At 42.2% G+C, this 23262-nt stretch overlaps 1 protein-coding gene across 2 annotated transcripts in view; it reads right to left on the bottom strand.

The window, feature by feature from the left end:
- Nucleotides 1-23262, bottom strand: part of LOC109899543 (supervillin) — a 151822-nt gene that overhangs the window by 118281 nt on the left and 10279 nt on the right. Inside the window, exon 1 of one of the 2 annotated variants that reach the window (XM_031835943.1) lies at nucleotides 11075-11162. The exons of the other annotated variant lie outside the window; for it this stretch is intronic. Coding sequence (XP_031691803.1) covers nucleotides 11075-11081 — 7 coding nt within the window. The 5' untranslated portion in view covers nucleotides 11082-11162. Of the gene's footprint in view, nucleotides 1-11074; nucleotides 11163-23262 lie in introns of those variants that run through there. 2 annotated transcript variants of the gene reach the window in all.

The following is a 23262-nucleotide window of genomic DNA, read 5'->3' as shown; positions in this document are numbered from 1 at the left end:
AACCCAGGTATCAGTTCAAAAGACCAGACCATGGCAATGCCCAAGACAGTTCACACGAACGTCAACATTTTCAAAAAGACCACGGCCTCTACTTACTGTACCCAAGCCTGGTCTTCAACATAACTGACACGAATAGGAGGACCAAGATAACGTCGTCCCAACACCATCATTTGGAACACACACAGCTAGCCATGCCCTGTTGCCTCACCCCTGACAGGCTAACCCAAAATAAACCAGATAAAAGTGTGCCTAACGGGCTCAAGGTGGAACGATCTCTGAAGGGCACCATCGACTACTACCCCCACAGTGGTGGTCAACAGCATGCAGCTTGAGAGTTGAAACCTGACATGAGATTTTAATTTACTGTACACCCTGAAAAAAATATGCACACAGGTACAAAGACATTTCCACAGAGAAAAACAGAAAACACAAACAGAAGTCCACTTGTGATATTGGCAGCTCTATCAAGTGAGACGCAACATTCAGTACCAGAATACTTCACTGATCCAATTTGCTAAAGTATTCCATGTGTTATTCCCATTCTGTTCCATTCTCACCACACAGTCTTCCCGGGAACTGTCATCCCGTTGTTTAGTGTATTGGAAGAGCTGGGACGAGGAGAGATGTCGATACTGGAAACACTTAGTATCTCTTTTCCATCCACTGAAGGGCCAGAACAGTCAACAGAACACAAGGTAAGCCAGCGGGTAGGAGACTGTTCCCTTGGCATACCAAACCAACTGTAGCACCAGAAGATGCTGCTGGCAAAGATAGAATACCTATTCCCAGAGACTGGAAACTCAATTAACAAAAGGAGTGGTCCAAGGGTGAGGAAGGTTGCATACATGCTAAGTAGGAAAACCTGCAATTTCAGCAGTGTATCAAATACTTGTTCTCTCCACTCTGTGTATATATATATATATATATATATGTATTTAGTCAGCCACCAATTGTGCAAGTTCTCCCACTTAAAAAGATGAGGCCTGTAATTTTCATCATAGGTACACTTCAACTATGACAGACAAAATGAGAAAAGAAAATCCAGAAAATCACATTGTAGGATTTTTAATGAATTTATTTGCAAATTATGGTGGAAAATAAGTATTTGGTCACCTACAAACAAGCAAGATTTCTGGCTCTCACAGACCTGTAACTTCTTCTTTAAGAGGCTCCTCTGTTCTCCACTCTTTACCTGTATTAATGGCACCTGTTTGAACTTGTTATCAGTATAAAAGACACCTGTCCACAACCTCAAACAGTCACACTCCAAACTCCACTATGGCCAAGACCAAAGAGCTGTCAAAGAACACCAGAAACAAAATTGTAGACCTGCACCAGGCTGGGAAGACTGAATCTGCAATAGGTAAGCAGCTTGGTTTGAAGAAATCAACTGTGGGAGCAATTATTAGGAAATGGAAGACAATCAAGACCACTGATAATCTCCCTCGATCTGGGGCTCCACGCAAGATCTCACCCCGTGGGGTCAAAATGATCACAAGAACGGTGAGCACGTACGTACAGTGGGGCAAAAAAGTATTTAGGTCAGCCACCAATTGTGCAAGTTCTCCCACTTAAAAAGATGAGGCCTGTAATTTATCATAGGTACACTTCAACTATGACAGACAAAATGAAAAAAAGAATCCAGAAAATCACATACATACATCACATACATACATACATACATTACATACATATCATGTGACACTTAGTTAAATAAAGTCTGCCTGTGTGCAATCTAATTATGTGACTTCTGAAGGTAATTGATTGCACCAGAACTTATTTAGTGGCTTCATAGCAAAGGGGATGAATACATATGCATGCACCACTTTTCCGTTTACATTTTTTTTTAAACAAGTTATTTTTTTCATTTCACTTCACCAATTTGGACTATTTTGCGCAAGGCGCTGTACACACCTACTCATTCAAGGGTTTTTCTGTATTTTTACCATTTTCTACATGTTAGAATAATAGTGAAGACATCAAAACTATGAATTAACACATGTGGAATGTAGTAACCCCAACGAAATGTTAACAAATGAAATATTTTATATTTGAGATTCTTCCAAGTTACCACCCTTTGCCTTGATGACAGCTTTGCACACTCTTGGCATTAACTCAACCACCTTCATGAGGTAGTCATCTGAAATGCATTTCAATTAACAGGTGTGCCTTCTTAAAAGTTAATTTGTGGAATTTCTTTCCTTCTCAATTTCCTTCTAAAAGTTGAGCCAGTCAGTTGTGTTGTGACAAGGTAGGGGTGGTATACAGAAAATGGTCTTTTACCAAATAAGGCTGAGTCCATATTATGGCAAGAAAAGCTCAAATAAGAAGATAAATGACAGTCCAGCATTACTTTAAGACATGAAGGTCAGTCAATACTTTTCAAGTTTCTTCAAGTGCAGTTGCAAAACCATAAAGTGCTGTGATGAAACTGGCTCTCATTAGGACCTCCACAGGAAAGGAAGACCCAGAGTTACCTCTGCTTCAGAGGATAAGTTAGAGTTAACAGCACCTCTGATTGCAGCCCAAATAAATGCTTCACAGAGTTCAAGTAACAGACACATCTCAACATCAACTGTTCAGAAGAGACTGCGGCCTTCAAGGTCAAATTGCTGCAAAGAAACTACTACTAAAGGACACCATTAATAAGAAGAGACTTGCTTGGGCCAAGAAACACGAGCAATAGACAGACAGGTGGAAATCTGTCTTTGGTCTGATGAGTTCAAATGTGAGATTTTTGGTTCCAACCGCCATGTCTTTGTGAGACGCAGAGTAGGGGAACGGATGATCTCCGTATGTGTGGTTCCCACCGTGAAGCATGGAGGAGGTGGTGTGATGCTGTAGGGGCGCTTTGCTGGTGACACTACCAGGGATTTATTTAGAATTCAAGGCACACTTAACCAGCATGGCTACCATAGCAGAGTGAAGGAAAAACAGCCAACAAGTGCCCAGCATATGTGGGAACTCCTTCAAGACTGTTAGAAAATCATTCCTCATGAAACTGATTGAGAGAATGCATAGATTGTGCAAAGCTGTCATCAAGGCAAAGAGTGGCTACTTTGAAGAAACTCAACTATAAAATCTATTTTGATTTAACACTTTTTTGGTTACTACATGAATCCATGTGTTATTTCATAGTTGATATCTTCACTATTATTCTATTATGTAGAAAATATAAAAAATGTAAACCCTTGAATGAGTAGGTGTACACACACACCCCCGGTCAAACGTTTTAGAACACCTACTCATTCAAGGGTTTTTGACAGCTTTGCACACTCTTGGCAAAGCCTTTGACAGCTTTGCGCACTCTTAGCATTCTCTCAACCATGCTTTTCCAACAATCTTGAAGGAGTTCCCACATATGCGAAGCACTTGTTGGCTGCTTTTCCTTCACTCTTTGGTCCGACTCGTCCCAAACAATCTCAATTTGATTGAGGTCGGGGGATTGTGGAGGCCAGGTCATCTGATGCAGCACTCCATCACTGTCCTTCTTGATAAAATAGCCCTTACACAGCCTGGAGGTGTTGGGTCATTGTCCTGTTGAAAAACAAATGATAGTGGGACTAAGCCCAAACCAGATGGGATGGTGTATCACTACAGAATGCTGTGGTAGCCATGATTCCATATGTGTTATTTCATAGTTTTGATGTCTTCACTATTATTCTACAATGTAGAAAATCGTAAAATAAAGAAAAACCTTTAGGTGTTCTAAAACTTTTGACTGGTAGTGTATATATAAAATGCTGTATAAATAAAGAGCTATACTGATCAACAGAAAGTGCACAATTGTCCTTTTAAAATCAGACAATAGAGTTTGCCCAATTCAAAGCTCACCTATACCTGTGCATATCATCTATTACTAAGAGGTAATAATAGCTATTATTTTCTCAATGTTGCTGGTTTAGTCATTATGTACTTGGTAGTGTTTAAGGATGAGGCTGCCATCTTGTCAGAATCCTGTCATAGAGGAAACAAGGTCCTGGGCTAGGTTAGTTGCTGATCAGCTCCAAGTCAAACAGCCAGGTTCTGGTAGGGAATTGGGAATGTTACGCAAGAACCAGAATGGGTTCTACAAACCAGTTCCCTTCCAATAGATAAGGATTGGGCCAGCTAGCAATCAAATTGATAAGAGCTATCCAGCCAACTATCATGTCAATCAGACCACTTCTTCACTGAACACATAATAACAGACAGCCCAGCTAGCTTTCGCTTCAAACCATATAAAAGCATTTAGAAGCCAGTAAGTATTTCAATGAGTCTACTAAAAATGTTATCTTCTCAGCACAAACTCTCTCCTGCCATGTCAGCAACACAACTCCTTACTTACTTGGCTCAAGTTTTCCTCTCAGGCTACATTAGATGTGACAGAGTAATGCCTGGGCCGGGGTAGGTCTGTTGGTAGTAGTACCTAGTTTGGGTGGGTAGTTCCACAGTGGGTCTGGAATAAAGTCACAGCTGAGCACAGGAGGGCTCGCGGGACAACTGACAGGAGTGGCATGAGGCACGAGTAGCCAGCACCAGTGGAACGATGACCACCTTCCCCCCTGCTCACCCCCCTCTCAGGAAAGCATGTGTGGTAGCTTCGTCAGCAACAGGCATGATTCAGGGAGCTGACCAATTTAGAAAGCTGCTTTTACACTCTAGCGATGCCAGGCCAATCAAACAGAGACAGAGAGGATAGAATAGGACAGGACAGAGAGCGAGAGAGATATACCATGATTCATGTCCTAGGTTATAACTGGATACGCCAGCAGCCATTGATGGCCTCAATGCTGGAGCTTTGATAGCCCTCAATCTCCCAGAAATATATTTCTCAACACAAAAAGGGATCACGTCAGCGGTCACAGGGCAAGAATCCGCTCTCGGATTGACACCAAACTTTCGACACTTAAAACAGACTTTCCGCCAAAAAAGTAATTAACAGTAGCTAGCTATTATTTTCTCAATGTTGCTGGTTTAGTCATTATGTACTTGGTAGTGTTTAAGGATGAGGCAGCCATCTTGTCAGAATCCCTTTGATATACTTTATTAATGACCAGTGAAAACTACTACCCTCTCCAGAGGGTGTACAGGTGACAACAAGATGTAAGTCAAGGTCTCACAAGGGTCCAAAAGCATTAAGAGAAAAGTTCACTGGACCACTATTTTAAGATCATAACAACAACCCATAGGCAGTAACTCGTGTAACATATTGGCCTATAGGAAGTGATGAAAGATGAGGTTTGCCATAGCGTTTCGGGTCGATGTGGTGGGTTAAATCTGTCCTGTGTCGATGACAGGGTGAGGGCATGTTCTGGATGTGGGCCAATACTAAACACTATTGTCCTGTTGCCAAGGCAGCCAGAAGGCATCCTCCATGCCAAATACTTTTATAACCATCGCAAGACACCAGACCCTGTCGTTTCCAATGGAAGAAAATTAATCATAGCGAGCAGAACAAGCAACGTGTGTGGTGGGCAGAGCCAAGCACAAGCTAGTGAGATCCTATTGGCGAGTTCTAGCATTTATTTGCCAAATTTCTGTTAGGGAATGGCTACACTGAATTGTGTATGTGCAATAACTCAATTCGCCTGTATTCGCCTAAACACCGCATTCTTTTTTACTTTGGGCAAAGGGTAAAGTGCACAAAATGCAGTCCACTCTGTTTGTTACAGATTATAGTTTTGGAAACAGAAAACTGTATGGAGATCAAATGTTTAATAGATGAGAAAATGAACAGAATATCAGACAAAATCCATGTCTTTCCATCTTCTCCTACTGACGGCCACTGGGCTTGCTCTCATCACCATATTTGGTAGTGAATGGAAACACCAACCGGATGCTTCACATTTATACATCCGATTAAATATCTGGCTCATTGTTCTATCTGTGTCCATGCCTTGCTCATGACATTCACATTACAGTACATAAAGAGCAGCCAAACACCTTGTCACTTCACTAACAGAGGAGAGAAGAGGCGTAAAATTATCATCCCACTGTCATCATGTCTATATTTACTCGATGAGAACTAAGTGTGGGTGGAGGGTTCCAAAAGAATGGGATGAAACTGACCGAGAGCAACTAACCGTAACTAAGACTCAATGAGGACAGCTGTTCTGTCTTCTTTGGACTCACACTGGGACAATACACCCATTAAATGAAGACATGTTGACCGTTATAGGTTCAAATCCCAGGAAAAGTACTCAATAAGTCAGCAAGCAACACAGAGCCTAAATAGTCACCAGGAAACACAAAGCTGAACTGACCCCCATCACCTGCCACTCAAAGAGACGTTTCCTCATCAAACAGTACCCTCTGGTGTTCACCGACAGGTACTGACTGAGAATCCCCCTTTACTTAGCCAACGGCTGGCTCAGCAATAAAATGTATTAACTGTATTTCAAAACAAATCAAATTTTATTTGTCACATACACATGGTTAGCAGATGTTAATGCGAGTGTAGCGAAATGCTTGTGCTTCTAGTTCCGACAATGCAGTAATAACGAACAAGTAATCTAACTAACAATTCCAAAAAAACTACTGTCTTATACACAGTGTAAGGGGATAAGGAATATGTACATAAGGATATATGAATGAGTGATGGTACAAAGCAGCATAGGCAAGATACAGTAGATGATATCGAGTACAGTATAACATATGAGATGAGTATGTAAACAAAGTGGCATAGTTAAAGTGGCTAGTGATACATGTATTACATAAGGATGCAGTCGATGATATAGAGTACAGTATATACATATGCATACGAGATGAATAATGTAGGGTAAGTAACATTATATAAGGTAGCATTGTTTAAAGTGGCTAGTGATATATTTACATAATTTCCCATCAATTCCCATTATTAAAGTGGCTGGAGTTGAGTCAGTGTCATTGACAGTGTGTTGGCAGCAGCCACTCAATGTTAGTGGTGGCTGTTTAACAGTCTGATGGCCTTGAGATAGAAGCTGTTTTTCAGTCTCTCGGTCCCAGCTTTGATGCACCTGTACTGACCTCGCCTTCTGGATGACAGCGGGGTGAACAGGCAGTGGCTCAGGTGGTTGATGTCCTTGATGATCTTTATGGCCTTCCTGTAGCATCGGGTGGTGTAGGTGTCCTGGAGGGCAGGTAGTTTGCCCCCGGTGATGCGTTGTGCAGACCTCACTACCCTCTGGATAGCCTTACGGTTGAGGGCGGTGCAGTTGCCATACCAGGCGGTGATACACCCCGCCAGGATGCTCTCGATTGTGCATCTGTAGAAGTTTGTGAGTGCTTTTGGTGACAAGACGAATTTCTTCAGCCTCCTGAGGTTGAAGAGGCGCTGCTGCGCCTTCTTCACGATGCTGTCTGTGTGAGTGGACCAATTCAGTTTGTCTGTGATGTGTATGCCAAGGAACTTAAAACTTGCTACCCTCTCCACTACTGTTCCATCGATATGGATAGGGGGGTGTTCCCTCTGCTGTTTCCTGAAGTCCACAATCATCTCCTTAGTTTTGTTGACGTTGAGTGTGAGGTTATTTTCCTGACACCACACTCCGAGGGCCCTCACCTCCTCCCTGTAGGCCGTCTCGTCGTTGTTGGTAATCAAGCCTACCACTGTTGTGTCGTCCGCAAACTTGATGATTGAGTTGGAGGCGTGCGTGGCCACGCAGTCGTGGGTAAACAGGGAGTACATGAGAGGGCTCAGAACGCACCCTTGTGGGGTCCCAGTGTTGAGGATCAGAGGGGTGGAGATGTTGTTGCCTACCCTCACCACCTGGGGGCGGCCCGTCAGGAAGTCCAGTACCCAGTTGCACAGGGCGGGGTCGAGACCCAGGGTCTCGAGCTTGATGACGAGCTTGGAGGGTACTATGGTGTTGAATGCCGAGCTGTAGTCGATGAACAGCATTCTCACATAGGTATTCCTCTTGTCCAGATGGGTTAGGGCAGTGTGCAGTGTGGTTGAGATTGCATCGTCTGTGGACCTATTTGGGCGGTAAGCAAATTGGAGTGGGTCTAGGGTGTCAGGTAGGGTGGAGGTGATATGGTCCTTGACTAGTCTCTCAAAGCACTTCATGATGACGGATGTGAGTGCTACGGGGCGGTAGTCGTTTAGCTCAGTTACCTTAGCTTTCTTGGGAACAGGAACAATGGTGGCCCTCTTGAAGCATGTGGGAACAGCAGACTGGTATAGGGATTGATTGAATATGTCCGTAAACACACCGGCCAGCTGGTCTGCGCATGCTCTGAGGGCGCGGCTGGGGATGCCGTCTGGGCCTGCAGCCTTGCGAGGGTTAACACGTTTAAATGTCTTACTCACCTCGGCTGCAGTGAAGGAGAGACCGCATGTTTTCGTTGCAGGCCGTGTCAGTGGCACAGTATTGTCCTCAAAGCGGGCAAAAAAGTTATTTAGTCTGCCTGGGAGCAAGACATCCTGGTCCGTGACTGGGCTGGATTTCTTCCTGTAGTCCGTGATTGACTGTAGACCCTGCCACATGCCTCTTGTGTCTGAGCCGTTGAATTGAGATTCTACTTTGTCTCTGTACTGGCGCTTAGCTTGTTTGATAGCCTTGCGGAGGGAATAGCTGCACTGTTTGTATTCGGTCATGTTACCAGACACCTTGCCCTGATTAAAAGCAGTGGTTCGCGCTTTCAGTTTCACACGAATGCTGCCATCAATCCACGGTTTCTGGTTAGGGAATGTTTTAATCGTTGCTATGGGAACGACATCTTCAACGCACGTTCTAATGAACTCGCACACCGAATCAGCGTATTCGTCATATGTTATTTCATAGTTTTGATATATTCACTATTTATTCTACAATGTTGAAAATAGTAAAAATATAGAAAAACTCTTGAATGAGTAGGTGTGTCCAAACTTTTGACTGGTACTGTATCTATATCAACCTTGAACAGGATTATCTATTTCGGATGCAATTTGAACGGAATTGCTGTAGAAAAAGACTGCGTGAGAGTGCTCGCACGTGCACTGATTTCAATTAATGATATTCGAGCGATAGGCTGTTTTAAAACACTGCAGCTACAATTTAAAAAATATAATCTTAACAATAAAAAGAAAAGTGACCTCCGAAAGCCAGATGGAGATGTGTAAATTAGACGTGCATTCGGTCCTTATATTACTGTTGAATAGGATATGCTGCAGCAAATTTAGGCCTACCTGTCACAAGAAAAAAAGATACCATGATGAGATGATAGGCCTACATGCATACCGAGATGGGCTGTCAGTCTCCACCCTGAGCGTTGATGATTGATCATATGGAGAGCAGAGAGAAGGCACATTTAGACATTGCATAGAATTTAACAGTTCCATTTCACATCACGCTGTTTATACAAATTATTTATTTATAATTTCCTGGTTTCTCGCAGTTATTTATCCCGGGAAAGGGCTGTGGTTTTGGGCGGTAAATCTCGGTAACCGGATTCCCGCCATTCAACCCTAGGTATCACACACTACAAGATGTTTCACTTGGTCGTGAAGATTCTCGATACCACCACGCTGTCTCGTGAAAACAATGTGATGATGTGGATAGATTGTTAACATAGCTAGAACGAGTTGTAGCTCAAAGCAGCCTAATAAACGTTTTCAGTCAGATTAATGCTTGCAATATAGAGTAAAAAAAAATATCGAACCAATTGAATAACATTTCTTATGAACTTCAGAGCTGTAACGATTTCACACTTTGGCTTTGGTTAAAGGCAAGTACAAACGCATTGGCCTACTAGTAATAGCCTAGTCATCGCTCCTGCTCGAGAGTACACATTCTGGGTGATGCGAAACATTGTCTCACTGGCTTCTTCTCTGGCGAGCGCTCATTAGCTGCTGCTGATCACCGTTCTCACAGCCTTTGTTCTGATAAAATCAAACATGTTTGAAAATACCGGGACATCTGGCATCGCTCAAAGACGGGATCAGAAGACACATGGTGGAGAGAGTTGCGAATGAGATTTCAATTTAGCTTTCTTGTGTTGTGAGGCAGGGCAGAATGCTAATTACAAAAATGCCCAGAGTTGATCACATTGGAACAGTCAGCACAACAGAGACTGAGACAAATTGTCCAGTCATAGCAAATAGCTAGCCAACTACCTTTCTGTTTTTCCATAACACCAGCAAATGTACCACAACAATGCCAGAGACGATGGTGACAAAGTGGGAATATTTGCACTTATAAAACTACCACTCCTCTGCTGTGTGATACACACTACTCTAAAGACAACCATGCCAGAGTGTACTCAAAGGAAATTGTCTATAGCATTTAGCACAACAAAAACATTCCTCTTTGCAGGACCTTCTTCAGACCATCGTCCCTGGAATCTTCAAGCACAGGGCCGAGCAGACTGGATCCTCTCTATTCTCCTTGCTCTCCCTTTCTCCATTCCTCTCCCTCCATGACCCAGAAGCACACTTAGACACTGCTAATTCAGCAACCAGGGGAGCCGAAGCACTCTGATAAAGAAAAGAGTATCCCTTACAAGTACTATACAGATATACTCCCATCTCAACCCCAGTAACCCACCACACTTCAGACAGACTGGCTGGGTGTATGTAAGTTCACCAGTTACTGCCCAAGACGCTGTGGATTGCACAATTCCAACAAAATACAGCAACCCCACATGGAAGCAGACACAGAGAGATATAAGGCTGCAGAAGACATAAGCCTTCAAAGAACTGATGCATAGAGGGAGAGAGAAGGGGAGAGGTTTTTGGGAGCCATGTGTGTCAGAGCCTCTTATCTGAGCAGGCTTCAGTGCCGGCAGGAGGCTCTCCCTGCTCTCATATCATCCCCCCCCCCCCCCCCCTCCCCCAAAACACCCACCCCTCTCTGACCTAAATGCTTACAAAACAGACGCCAAAATCAGTTACACAAACCAGACCCCTTCCTTTTCCACCACAGCCTGCCACTTTGCTCGGCAGCCCCAGGCCAGCCACAGCAAATAAATTACATTTAACAGTGCATTAACATGCAGATATGTCAGCTCAAAATGTGGATGAACAGTAGTAACAAGACAAAGACACAGAGACATGGAGAGAATGAGAGGAGGCCCAAGCATGGCCCAAAAAGGCTGCTGCGTCTGGTAACCCTAAAGAGCCACGGAAGCCTACCTTTCATGATGCCCTTGTCTCAGTGAACGGTGTAGATCTGTCCTCTGACAAACAACCTCCGATGCCAGATTGGTCCAGAGTGGGAAGAGAAAGAAAGAGAAGAGGGAGGCAGGGCAGGGCTAAGTCACATGACAACCAGACTGGGGGGAAACTAACTGGCTGTTCCCAGTTCCTGTGTGCGTCCCAAATGGCCCCTTATTCCCTATATAGTGCACTACTTTTGACCACAGCATTACGGGTCCTGGTCAAAAGTAGAGCACTATAAACGGAATAGGGGGCCATTTGGAACACACAACCTATGCCAGCCAGGCCAGGGCTCCCCACCAGTAACCACAGCCAACACGACCCACAAAGCCATGGGGCGGTGACAGGGTTTGGCGGTGACAGGAAAAGGTTGGCCTGCTGTCACCTGTCTATTCGGACAACCATTAGACAGTTAGTCTGCATCCATCCAGGTCGCAATTGTAAATGAGAACTTGTTCTCAACTTGCCTACCTGGTTAAATAAAAGGTAAAATAAATAAAATAAAATAAATCCGAAATGGCACCCTATTCCCTATATATATTGCACTACTTTTGACCAAAACTATGTAAGAAATAGGGTGCTATTAGGACACACCCTTAATCTGCTGTGTGTTTCTCTCTGGCCCTATAGGATTCTCCCCAGAGAAGAGTTAACCAATCAACAGGCTGAACTGTCGTTGGCGCAATGGAACTCGTTATCGTTGAGAGAAAAGGATAGCAAAAGGAGTCATTGGCTAGAACAATCTCCATGGAAGGAGGGACGGATGTGGGTCAACTGTAAGAGATGATGAGCCAAACAGAGGGACAGTAAAAAGAGAAGGAAAAAACTATAACAAAAGAGGAGAAAACAACTTTACCACATGGATGGATGCCAACACACAGTCTACGCTCACTGTCCTGCAGTAGACTGTTCCTGTCAGATGTGAACAAAGCTTCTCATCCAGGTCGAAGGTCAGAGGTTAAGTCGGGTCTATGCCGCCCAGGTTGCTGATAGTATGTGTTGACACACAGATATGCATTCAAACCACAGAGTAGAACACTAATAATTCACCATTTGCAAAAGGGATCAGGTTTGCAAACAGTCAATTGTGTAGAAAGCTAAAATGTCAGCAATGCAGTTTGTTGAATATGGCAATCAGCCTAAAGCTCACTAAAAGACTTAAACGATCTGGCAGCACTGAAGATAGCCCATTAAGGATGGAGTAAGAGGTTCTGAAGAGGCCTACTACTGGAATGGTCTTTAGATAAGGGAGCAGAGCAGAGACTGAAGGACAGACAGGCTCTCTATCAGCTTTACAGTGTAAAAATACCAGCTCTCTCCTTTTCACAAGCTGTCGTTGTCCTAAATGGCATCCTTTCCTCTTTAACGTGCACTAGTTTTAACCAGAGCCAAATGGGCCCTGGTCAATAGTAGAGCACGGGCCTACCGGGAGGCGCAGTGGTTAAGGGCGCTGTACTGCAGCGCCAGCTGTTCCACCAGAGCCTCTGGGTTCACGCCCAGGCTCTGTCATAACCGCCCGCGACCTGGAGGTCCGTGGGGTGACGCACAATTGGCATAGAGTCGTAGGGTTAGGGAGGGCTTGGCCGGTAGGGATATCCTTGTCTCAACGCGCACCAGCGACTCCTGTGGCGGGCCGGGTTAGCCTTGGTTAGCAGTGCACGCTAACCAAGGTTGCCAGGTGCACAGCGTTTCCTCCGACACATTGGTGCGGCTGGCTTCCGGGTTGGATGCTCGCTGTGTTAAGAAGCAGTGCGGCTTGGTTGGGTTGTGTATTTGAGGACGCATGACTTTCAACCTTCGTCTCTCCCGAGCCTGTACGGGAGTTGTAGCGATGAGGCAAGATAGTAGCTACTAACAATTGGATACCACGAAATTGGGGAGAAAAAGGGGCACTAAATAGGGAATCGGTGCTATTTTTGGGACACACCATCTGCTTGGGGTAATGTAAAAAAAATACTGCAGTAATAGTGTGGATAAACAAACAAGGCATAAGCAAGTAACACTTCACAAGACTAAGCCTTCTTAAGGCAACAGTTTGTCAATGACATAGTCTAAGTTGGAAGAAACAGTTTACCAAAACACACTATCGTTTCTATGTTTAGTTCTGTAAAAATTGGTGAAAGACAACACAGAGGTTTGGATATGTCATGGTAATGACCATTGGATAGGACTGTCCTACAGCAACTCTTCATTCCCAAAATAAACAGGAGGAGTGAATCATGAACAAAACATCTGCTATCCTGAGAATTCGGTCTGTGTGAACGCAACGAGTGAGATGGGTGCTAAAGCGCGAATTCGGGGATGTATGATAGACAGCCTAGCCTTTGCAAGTCTAATCTGCAATTATTTGTTATTATAATGCCTATGCTGGTCTATACTTGTACATTAATGTACATTTTGAAATGTTATTAAGCATAAGCTCTGTACATTTAATGTGACATTAAGGAAATAGACGCTTGGTTCAAATAGAATCCAGTCTCTAATAAGCGTTGGTTGTGTTCAGTGATTGAAAATAAACACCCAAGCTATTAATTGAAGTTTTACGATAGTCATGCATTGATGTCAATGGGAGACTAAGTGAAAATTAAACTTAAGTGGACGTTTGGATTTGCCCCTAAACTCTCAGATCAGTGGGAATGACAGAAACTAGATAAGGAGGACTGGATCCATTCAATATCCCCCACACATTAACGGCTAAAACAAAAACAAAAAGACACATCCAGGTATTCGTCAGGAAGCACTGCAAATCATATTATCTTCAAATCAAAATTGTAATTGTCACATACATGTGTCACATACATGTGATTATTTGAAAATTGTACACCCAACATAGGCAGCTACTGCCCCTTTAAGACCTAGAATGAATTTTGTCACATGTTGTGATTCTTACCAAATATGTTGTTCTTACACTATTCAAACCCCATAATCAAATAAACAGCGTATAGATCACATATTTTCAAACAAATAATAGTAACTACATATGAAGTCAACACATATTTTGGAAATTCTCTGCATCCTTGCCAATCGCTAAACAATATCCAAAAACGGTACACCTTTTTTCCCCACAAATCTGCACATCATCATCTTCTCTCTTTTGTGGCACCAATGTGAGTGGTTATTTCCTGGGGAAACAGCGTTGCAGTATAGTGTGTGGTGCGGGAATTGCGAATTTAGGGAGCTTTGTGTTCACATTGCCCTAAAAAAGGGAAACAGACCCTGGAATTCAAGCGAAACGAACTCAGACCACCTCCCAAAATGTTCTCAGTTCATTAAGGGGCACTTTTGAGGAGTCTTATTTCCTTTGGAAAGCGAACCACAATGAATTCACAAAACTAGGGTGAAAGAGACCAACTGTTAAAACAACCTTAGTGTCTTTGCTTATGTCCTGTACTAATTTCTCCCAGTCTCTTCATCTCGCACTGACAGACACAATTAGGCTAGTAACAGATGCCAGAGTATCTGTATGTACAAAGTACAAACTAGTGTTTTCAGGACTACAATACAACAAAAATACAGCATATTTCCGTATGGTTTTGTGCTATGACATTATGCACAACGGACTCAGACTATGGACAGTTTGGGAATGATGACAAGGCAATGTGACATAACATGTCAACCAGTGGAGGGTCCTCAGAGGTGGAAGGGAAGTAAATGTCATAAAAATAGTGAAACATGAAAAAGTTAAACTTTTCAGATACAACTATACTAAATATTTTCACATAACCAAATAATTGATTAAAACACACTGTTATGCAATGTAGGTCTACAGTAGCCTCAACAGCACTCTGTAGGGAGGCACAATGGTGTAGCCAGAGGACAGCTAGTTTCCGTCCTCCTACAGTGGTTCTTCCTTTAAAAGTTACAAGCTTGTGCCGCAACCGTTAGATGGTAGCATTCTGTCATTGCACCACACTATCAAAGGGGGGAGTTAGAACGCTGATCTATCAGTAGTCTAAACTGCGGCACAAATTAACCATCTTTTCGTAAACTAATGGAGTTATCAGTATCAGTCAGAGAGTCTCTTTTCTCTGGCACTAGACTCCTGCATCAGACAACAACAACAAAAAACTGTCGGTGGTCCTGGAGTTAAGAGAGAACTGGGGGAATTACACTTTTCTTTCCCTCTAAAAACAGAAATAAATCATTGTAAATAACAAACTGGCTTTACTTACAAATGAGTAAGAATGTCTTACCCGATGTTCAAGAATGGGCTTTATCCAGATGACAATAGCCCACTTTGAAAACTAAATTTCCAAAATATCGTTATTTTTTAAACAAAACATAGAAAGTTGGTTGCAATTTCAGTTTAATGCACCAGAAAAGATAGAATAAATAATTCAACAAATATTGTGGTTAAACTCAAATATACTAATTGATTAAAAAAAATTGTTATCAATTGGAAGGGGGGGAAGTAAGGAACTCGTCTGTCGGCCCTGAATGAAAGACTAAAATTGGTTCAAGAAAATTGTATATATTTTTAAATATCACCAATGTCCTGACTCTCCTGTGAGGACCTGAAGGATCAGGTTAAAGTGGGTGCGCTCGACTCCGCCCTCTCTCTCCCGTAGATTATTCAGAGGGGTGAAGTAGGCCGTTTTATGACAGTCGTAAATAACTGCAGGCACTCGCTCTCCCACTCTGCAGAAATGGAAGTTAAAATCCCTTTGTAGTACTGCGACATCCAAGATTGGATAATGAAAGAATATTTCTGAAATCCAAACATTTGGAATGGTGCGTGGGTATTTAAAATAAATAAAACTGGCCTTCTTTAGACTAGTTGACTATCTGGAGCATCAGCATTTGTGGGTTCGATTACAGGCTCAAAATGTCCAGAAACAAAGGACTTTCTTCTGAAACTCATCTATTCTTATTCTGAGATCCCTTCAGTCCAGAATAGACTGACTAGTTTCAGAAGAAAGTTATTTGTTTCTGGCCATTTTGAGCCTGTAATCGAACCCACAAATGTTGATGCTCCAGATACTCAACTAGTCTAAAGGTCAGTTTTATTGCAAATAATAATTTGTTTTTAAACTGACTCACCTAGTTAAATAAAGGTTAAATAAATCAAATAAAAATGTCTTCTGTTAGCTGTGCTAACATAATTGCAAAATGTTTTCTAATGATCAATTAGCCTTTTAAAATGATGCCATTGGAACACAGGTGTGATATTGCTGATAATAGGCTTCTGTACGCCTACATAGATATTCCATTCAAAATCAGCCGTTTACAGCTACAGTAGTAATTTACAACATTAACAATGTCTATCAATGTCTATCTATCAATTTGATGTTATTTTAAAACAGACAAAAAAATAGCTTTTCTTTCAAAAACAAGGACATTTCTAAGTGACCCCAAACTTTTGAGCGGTGGTGTATATAGAATGTCTTACAGAGCCTTTCCATAAGTCCACTCAAGTTCCTTCAACTGTCTTCTGACTGTGATTAGTGCGTGTTGATGTTGTGCCGTGATGCCAGCAGATTCCAGATTGCCGATCGCTCATCACCTTCAACCATCAGTGAGTCGATGGCTTGAATAGTCTTCCTGGAAATGGAATACAATGTAAAAATTTGCAGCATACAGTAAAGACGAGCAGTTGATTTATTTAAGCATTTTGGCCTACTTTACAGTATTGTAGCCTACTCATTAACCTATTCATTTTCCTGGGTTTTCTCAGTCGGTGTAACACAGTCCGTGACTATAATCCCCAAATCTAACAGTATTTTACCAACATGTTTAAATATTCAAGGCTCCTTTCTCTTCAAGTTATTTTAAGCCATCCACCCTTGATGTGCTATTAGCAGGACAATAGGCTCTTACCAAGTCCACCAAGTGCATTGTTTTCTCACCACATTGGGATGGATCCATAACAAATTACTATGCAAATAAATATCACTGAATGACAGAAATATTGGAATAAAGTATGGTAATGAAGGCAACAAATTGCTGTTTACTGGAACACCCAAAAAGTAATCCATTTGTTATAATAGGACTTGAAGCAAAAGCCTACCAGCGTGTAGTCAACTATTTCAGCACTGTTTCGCGCTGCTCAGACAAGCATGGGGACTGGTCTTGATAAATTAAATAGATTTTTATTTTCACTGAATCTCCTTTTGGGTATTGGTTAGCCTACGATTAGGGTGTGGAAACGTTAGGATTATTTTGCTCTTCACTCGCAGTCACTTAGTAAGCCTACTCCCGACTGGTCACGTTGTACAGCACCATATTTTCCTAACGGAAACCCGGAGGGTTTCATTTTTCTTGGAATAGAAACACCATAATATTAAATTAATTAATTAAGCTACATTTCTAAGAACATAGTAAATGGGATTGATATTAACAAAAATATACGTTTCTTTAGTACAGCCAATTTTAAAAACAGTCAAATGCAAGTCAAAGGTGCCCTCTGGTGGTCAAACTAGCACTAACTAGCATTAATGGTAACAATGGCTGACACTTAAATAACGTGCCATAGAATTATGCAGCAGCCCGCAAGCTGTGCTGCAGTAAGACAACTTTTAAAGGAAGAACCACTGTATGGGTACATTGACTTGGTTCAATGTACCAATACAGGTACATGGTTCTCACTCTCTTCCATAAACTTACACAGTAATTATGACAACTACCGGAGGACGTCCGTCAACCTATCAGAGCTCTTGCAGCATGAACTGACATGCTGTCCACCCAATCAAAGGATCAGAGAATGAATCTAGTACAAAAAGCATAAGTTATAGCTAGCTAGCAGTGCATAAAATATTGGGAGTAGTTGACGAGGCAAAAAGAAAATACTGTTCTAAGAAATTAATTTCTTTAAAAATGAGAAAGAAACAGCGAGCGATATATATTTAGTTGTATTTTTTATTTAACTTGCTAGCAAATGCAGCTAGCTAGTTTAGCCTACTCAAACAGACAGGGATTCCATGTTAGCTAGCTGGCTATCCAACACTGGAACTTCTCCAAGTCAAGGTAAGCTTTTGGTTTTATTAACGTATTACCACTGGGGCCCGCAGGTGTAATTTCTAAACTGCTTGTTGCTGACATACACTGTACTGCATGATTATAGCGGGTTTAATAATGCATAGGTGACAATGAAGACATTTTTTTTTATACTTGGCACAGACAGCTGATGTGTTGTGCACTAAAATCCACATGCGAAGGGAAAAGGTAAGAGGAGAGTAGATGCGAGATATTATACAACGATCAAAAGGATCATGCTGTTTGTATGTGGCTGCTATGAAAGTGAACTGTGTTTGCATGTGATAAAGGGTGTATTCATTTAACAGATTCTGTTGAAAAACATTTCTTAAAAACAGCAGCAAACGGAAGGAGAAGGGGATAAACATACCTGAATTTGTCCAATAGAAAGTCGTTTGCAACTGTTAGACTACCGATTATACCCTAAGATCAGCTAGATGAAGGTAAGATTGTGCAAGGCGGTATTTAATGTCTGTCACCTTGATTACTCATATATCTCTCGACTACGATGTAAACTTTCATTTATAGGCTAGGTTGGAGCAACTTCATGATGGGTATAGGGAAAATCCGACTATCATATAGTAGCGTAAACCTATCAATGTTAGATTGAGCTGGGTGAATGGCATATGAATGACAGTCATCCAATATGCTGTAATAGAAATAAGGCCATGCTCATAAAAATGTAAAATACATCCTTCCTCAACTTAAAGTCACCGCCCGCCAATGTCAACCAAATAGAACATATCAGACGGCTGAGATATTGCACCATAACATTTAAATGACCAAACTGATTCATGTCTCCTGGGTATTTGTGTCACTGAAAAATTAGGGGCCAAATGTCTCAATCTTGGGGTCTCAATTTGAGGAGGGAGGGAGGGTGTGTGCAAAAATCCCTTCAGTCCAGGGGGTGGGGGGGAATAGAGCAAGAGTGAGCGTGAGACCTTTCAAACACAAACAGGGACAGTAAAACTGTTCAAGACTTATCAGAACATACAGTGCTGCCTGCTACTACCACACACGCACACAGTCAGTATCTGGATAACGTGTGAAATGCTTGACAAAGTATATGATATCAACAGAGAGGTATATTTCTGTGTGATTTAAATACTGACTGGCTTTCATCAAGCAGCTCACTCAAGAAAAAGCTTCAACCTACCAGGATAGTTACAAACAGCACAGGAAGTAAATCATCAACATGTATTGATCACATCTTTACTAATGCTGCAGAAATTTGCTTGAAAGCAGTATCCAGATCCATCAGATGTAGTGATCACAATATAGTAGCCATATCTAGGAAAACCAAAGCTCCAAAGGCTGGGCCTAATATAAAGTATTCATTTTATAGTTATTCCTTTGATGTCAAGAATATCTGGTTGCTCCGTGGTGTGTAATGAGGAGCAACAGACACTGCACTTGACACATTTATGAAATTGCTTATTCCAGTTGCTAATAAGCATGCATCCATGAAGAAAATGACTAAAAACTGTTAAATCCCTGTGGATTGATGAGGAATTGAAAAATGGTATGGTTGAGAGGAATGAGGCAAAAGGAATGGCAAATAATTATGGCTGCACAAACGATTGGCAAACATATTGCAAATTGTGAAATCATGTGACTAAACTGAATAAAAAGAAGAAACTACACTATGAAACCAAGATAAATGAAATAAAGAATAATGGTACAAATCTTTGGAGCACCTTATGTTAAATTCTGGGGGAAAAAGGTAAACTCTGCCCCATCATTCATTGAAACAGATGGCGCATTCATCACAAAACCCACTGATATTGCCAACTACTTTCATTATTTTTTAATTGTCAAGATTAGCAAACTTATGCAAAACATGCCAGCAACAGATGCTGACACTATACATCTATGTATATCTGACCAAATTATGAAAGACTAACATTGTAATTTTAAATCCCATAAAGTTAGTGTGGAAGAGGTGAAAAAATGATTGTTGTCTATCAACAATCACAAACCACCGGGGTCTGACAACTTGGGTCTGACAACTTCAATTTAAGCCCACTAGAAAGTATTTGCCCTCAGGCTTGGAGGGAAGCAAATAAGCAAGTAATTCCGCTACTTAAGAACAGTAAAGTCCCCTTTACTGGCTCAAATAGCCGATCAATCAGCCTGTTACCAACCCTTAGTAAACTTTTGGAAAAAATTAGTTTGACCAGATACAATGCTATTTTACAGTAAACAAATTGACAAACTTTCAGCATGCTTATAGAGATGGATATTCAATGAGCACAGCACTTACACAAAGGACTGATGGTTGGCTGAGAGAAATTGATGATAAAAAGATTGAGGGCTGTTTTGTTAGACTTCAGTGCAGCTTTTGACATTATCGATCATAGTCTGCTGCTGGCAAAACGTGTGTGTTTTTAAAATTATTATTATTCGTTTTTAAATCGTCCGATTAATCGGTATCGGCTTTTTTGGTCCCCCAATAATTGGTATCGGCGTTGAAAAATCATAAATCGGTCGACCTCTAATACACACACGATGGCATACGCACTATACACACACGTACACATGGATTTTGTACTGTACTGTAGTGGTGATGTAGGGGCCTGAGGGCAAACATGTATTGTAAAATTGCATAAACTGCCTTAATTTTGCTGGACCCCAGGACGAGAAGCTGCTGGCAGCAGCTTAATACAAATACACACAGTTGATGGTGAGCTGGGTGGGGGTAAAGAGAGAACAAGATAGGAGACATTTCTGACAGTCTGGGGGAAGGAGGGAGAATGATTAAGGATGGATCGTTTGAAGTAGCTGAGGACAGCGCAGGAATGAGTGCATAGTTACCTGCAAAAGCAAAATTAACCCCGTTCCTGGGAGAGAATGTAGAAAACAAGAACATGGACAGAGAGAAAAAAAGTGAATACTCTAAACTCCCTCCCCTCCTTGTACCTAAATCAGATTAGGATGTGTCCAGAATGCCACCCTACTCCCTATATAAAGGCTGACCAAACTGACAACGTTTGGTTTGGCCCGCCAGGACCACTAGGGGGTCCCCAACCAAAAAAAAGGCAGTCAGTCTTAACTCACTGTTTAAAGATAGCATAGTAGAATACACAACCTGCAATTTCTACATTTGATCAGTTTTCCTCTTGTAATGTCAGTCACTGAAAATCAATTAGCCCATGACACCTAACATTTTATAGATTGCTATGTAAGATAGCTGGCTACTAGACTCTCTAAACCTTGTAGTAATCATGTGGCCAAATTACTGACTGGGCACCAATGACTGCATGGCCGTGCATGACTCCAACCCCATCATTAAGTTTGCTGCATGAAACAGCATGATCGTTACACAGGTGCACCTTGTGCTGGGGATGATAAAAGAACACTAAATAAGCAGCACAATGCCACAGATGTAAGAAGCTATTGTTTACCTTTAATTTTTCTAAATAAATTGTTGATTTGTTCTGCTAGCTACCCACCACTCTGAATATATTTTGTCCCCTCCAAGCCCAAAAAAGTGTAAGCACCCCTGATTTATAAAGTGCACTACATTTGACCAAAGCCTAATGTTGTGGTGTGTCTAACATTTGAAGTTCATATACCCAACCTCACACTTCTTCCACTTGTATGACAGACAGACCAGTCCACAGTGAAACAACCTCCCCCAAACCAATAATGCTCACTAGACAGATTTATATACCCCTCATTTCCATCAATTACAAACTCTAAGCCAGCTCATTCGTCCAAGGTCTAGGAGTCTGAAAGGATGTGGGCAGCAATGGTCAATGTTGCCAAATCTGTTCTCTCAAGTCTTGAGCTGCAGTCTAGGAGATAAACGAAACTCAGCAAAAAAATAAACGTCCCTTTTTCAGGACCCTATCTTTCAAAGATATTTTGTAAAAATCCAAATAACTTCACAGATCATTGTAAAGGGTTTAAACATTGCTTGTTCAATGAACCATGAACAATTAATGAACATGCACCTGTGGAACAGTCGTTCAGACACTAACAGCTTTCAGACATGAGGCAATTTAGCACACTAAAGAGGCCATTCTACTAAAAACACCAAAAGAAAGATGCCCAGGGTCCCTGCTCATCTGTGTGAACGTGCCTTAGGCATGCTGCAAGGAGGCATGAGGACTGCAGATGTGACCAGGGCAATAAATTGCAATGTCCGTACTGTGAGACACCCAAGACATCACTACAGGGAGACAGGACGGACAGCTGTTCGTCCTCGCAGTGGCAGAACACGTATAACAACACCTGCACAGGATCGGTACATCCGAACATCACACCTGCGGGACGGGTACAGGATGGCAACAACAACTGCCCAAGTTACACCAGGAATGCACAATCCCTCCATCAGTGCTCAGACTGTCCGCAATAGGCAGAGAGAGGCTGGACTGAGGGCTTGTAGGCCTGTTGTAGTAAGGCAGGTCCTCACCAGACATCACCGGCAACAACGTCACCTATAGGCACAAACCCACCATCGCTGGACCAGACAGGACTGCCAAAAAGTGCTCTTCACTAACGAGTCACAGTTTTGTCTCACCAGGGGTGCTGGTCGGATTTGCAATTATCGTCAAAGGAATGAGCATTACACGAGGCTTGTACTCTGGAGCGGGATCGACTGGGAGGTAGAGGGTCCATCATGGTCTGGGGCGGTGTGTCACAGCATCATCGGACTGAGCTTGTTGTCATTGCAGGCAATCTGTGTTTGGGATCATTGTCATGCTGAAAGACCCAGCCACGTTTCATCTTCAATGCCCTTGCTGATGGAAGGAGGTTTTTACTCAAAATCTCACGATACATGGCCCCATTTATTCTTTCCTTTACACGGATTAGTCGTCCTGGTCCCTTTGCAGAAAAACAGCCCCAAAGCATGATGTTTCCACCCCATGCTTGACAGTAGGTATGGTGTTCTTTGGATGCAACTCAGCATTCTTTGTCCTCCAAACACGACTAATTGAGTTTTTACCAAAAAGTTATATTTTGGTTTCATCTGACCATATGACATTCTCCCAATCTTCTTCTGTATCATCCAAATGCTCTCTAGCAAACTTCAGACGGGCCTGGACATGTACTGGCTTAAGCAGGGGGACACGTCTGGCACTGCAGGATTTGAGTCCCTGGCGGCGTAGTGTGTTACTGATGGCAGGCGTTGTTACTTTGGTCCCAGCTCTCTGCATGTCATTCACTCGGTCCCCCCGTGTGGTTCT

The sequence above is a fragment of the Oncorhynchus kisutch genome, linkage group LG11 (genome assembly GCF_002021735.2).
Source record: "Oncorhynchus kisutch isolate 150728-3 linkage group LG11, Okis_V2, whole genome shotgun sequence".
NCBI lineage: Eukaryota > Metazoa > Chordata > Actinopteri > Salmoniformes > Salmonidae > Oncorhynchus > Oncorhynchus kisutch.
Note: the sequence above shows the minus strand (reverse complement) of the source record. Positions and strands in the feature narration are given on the sequence as shown.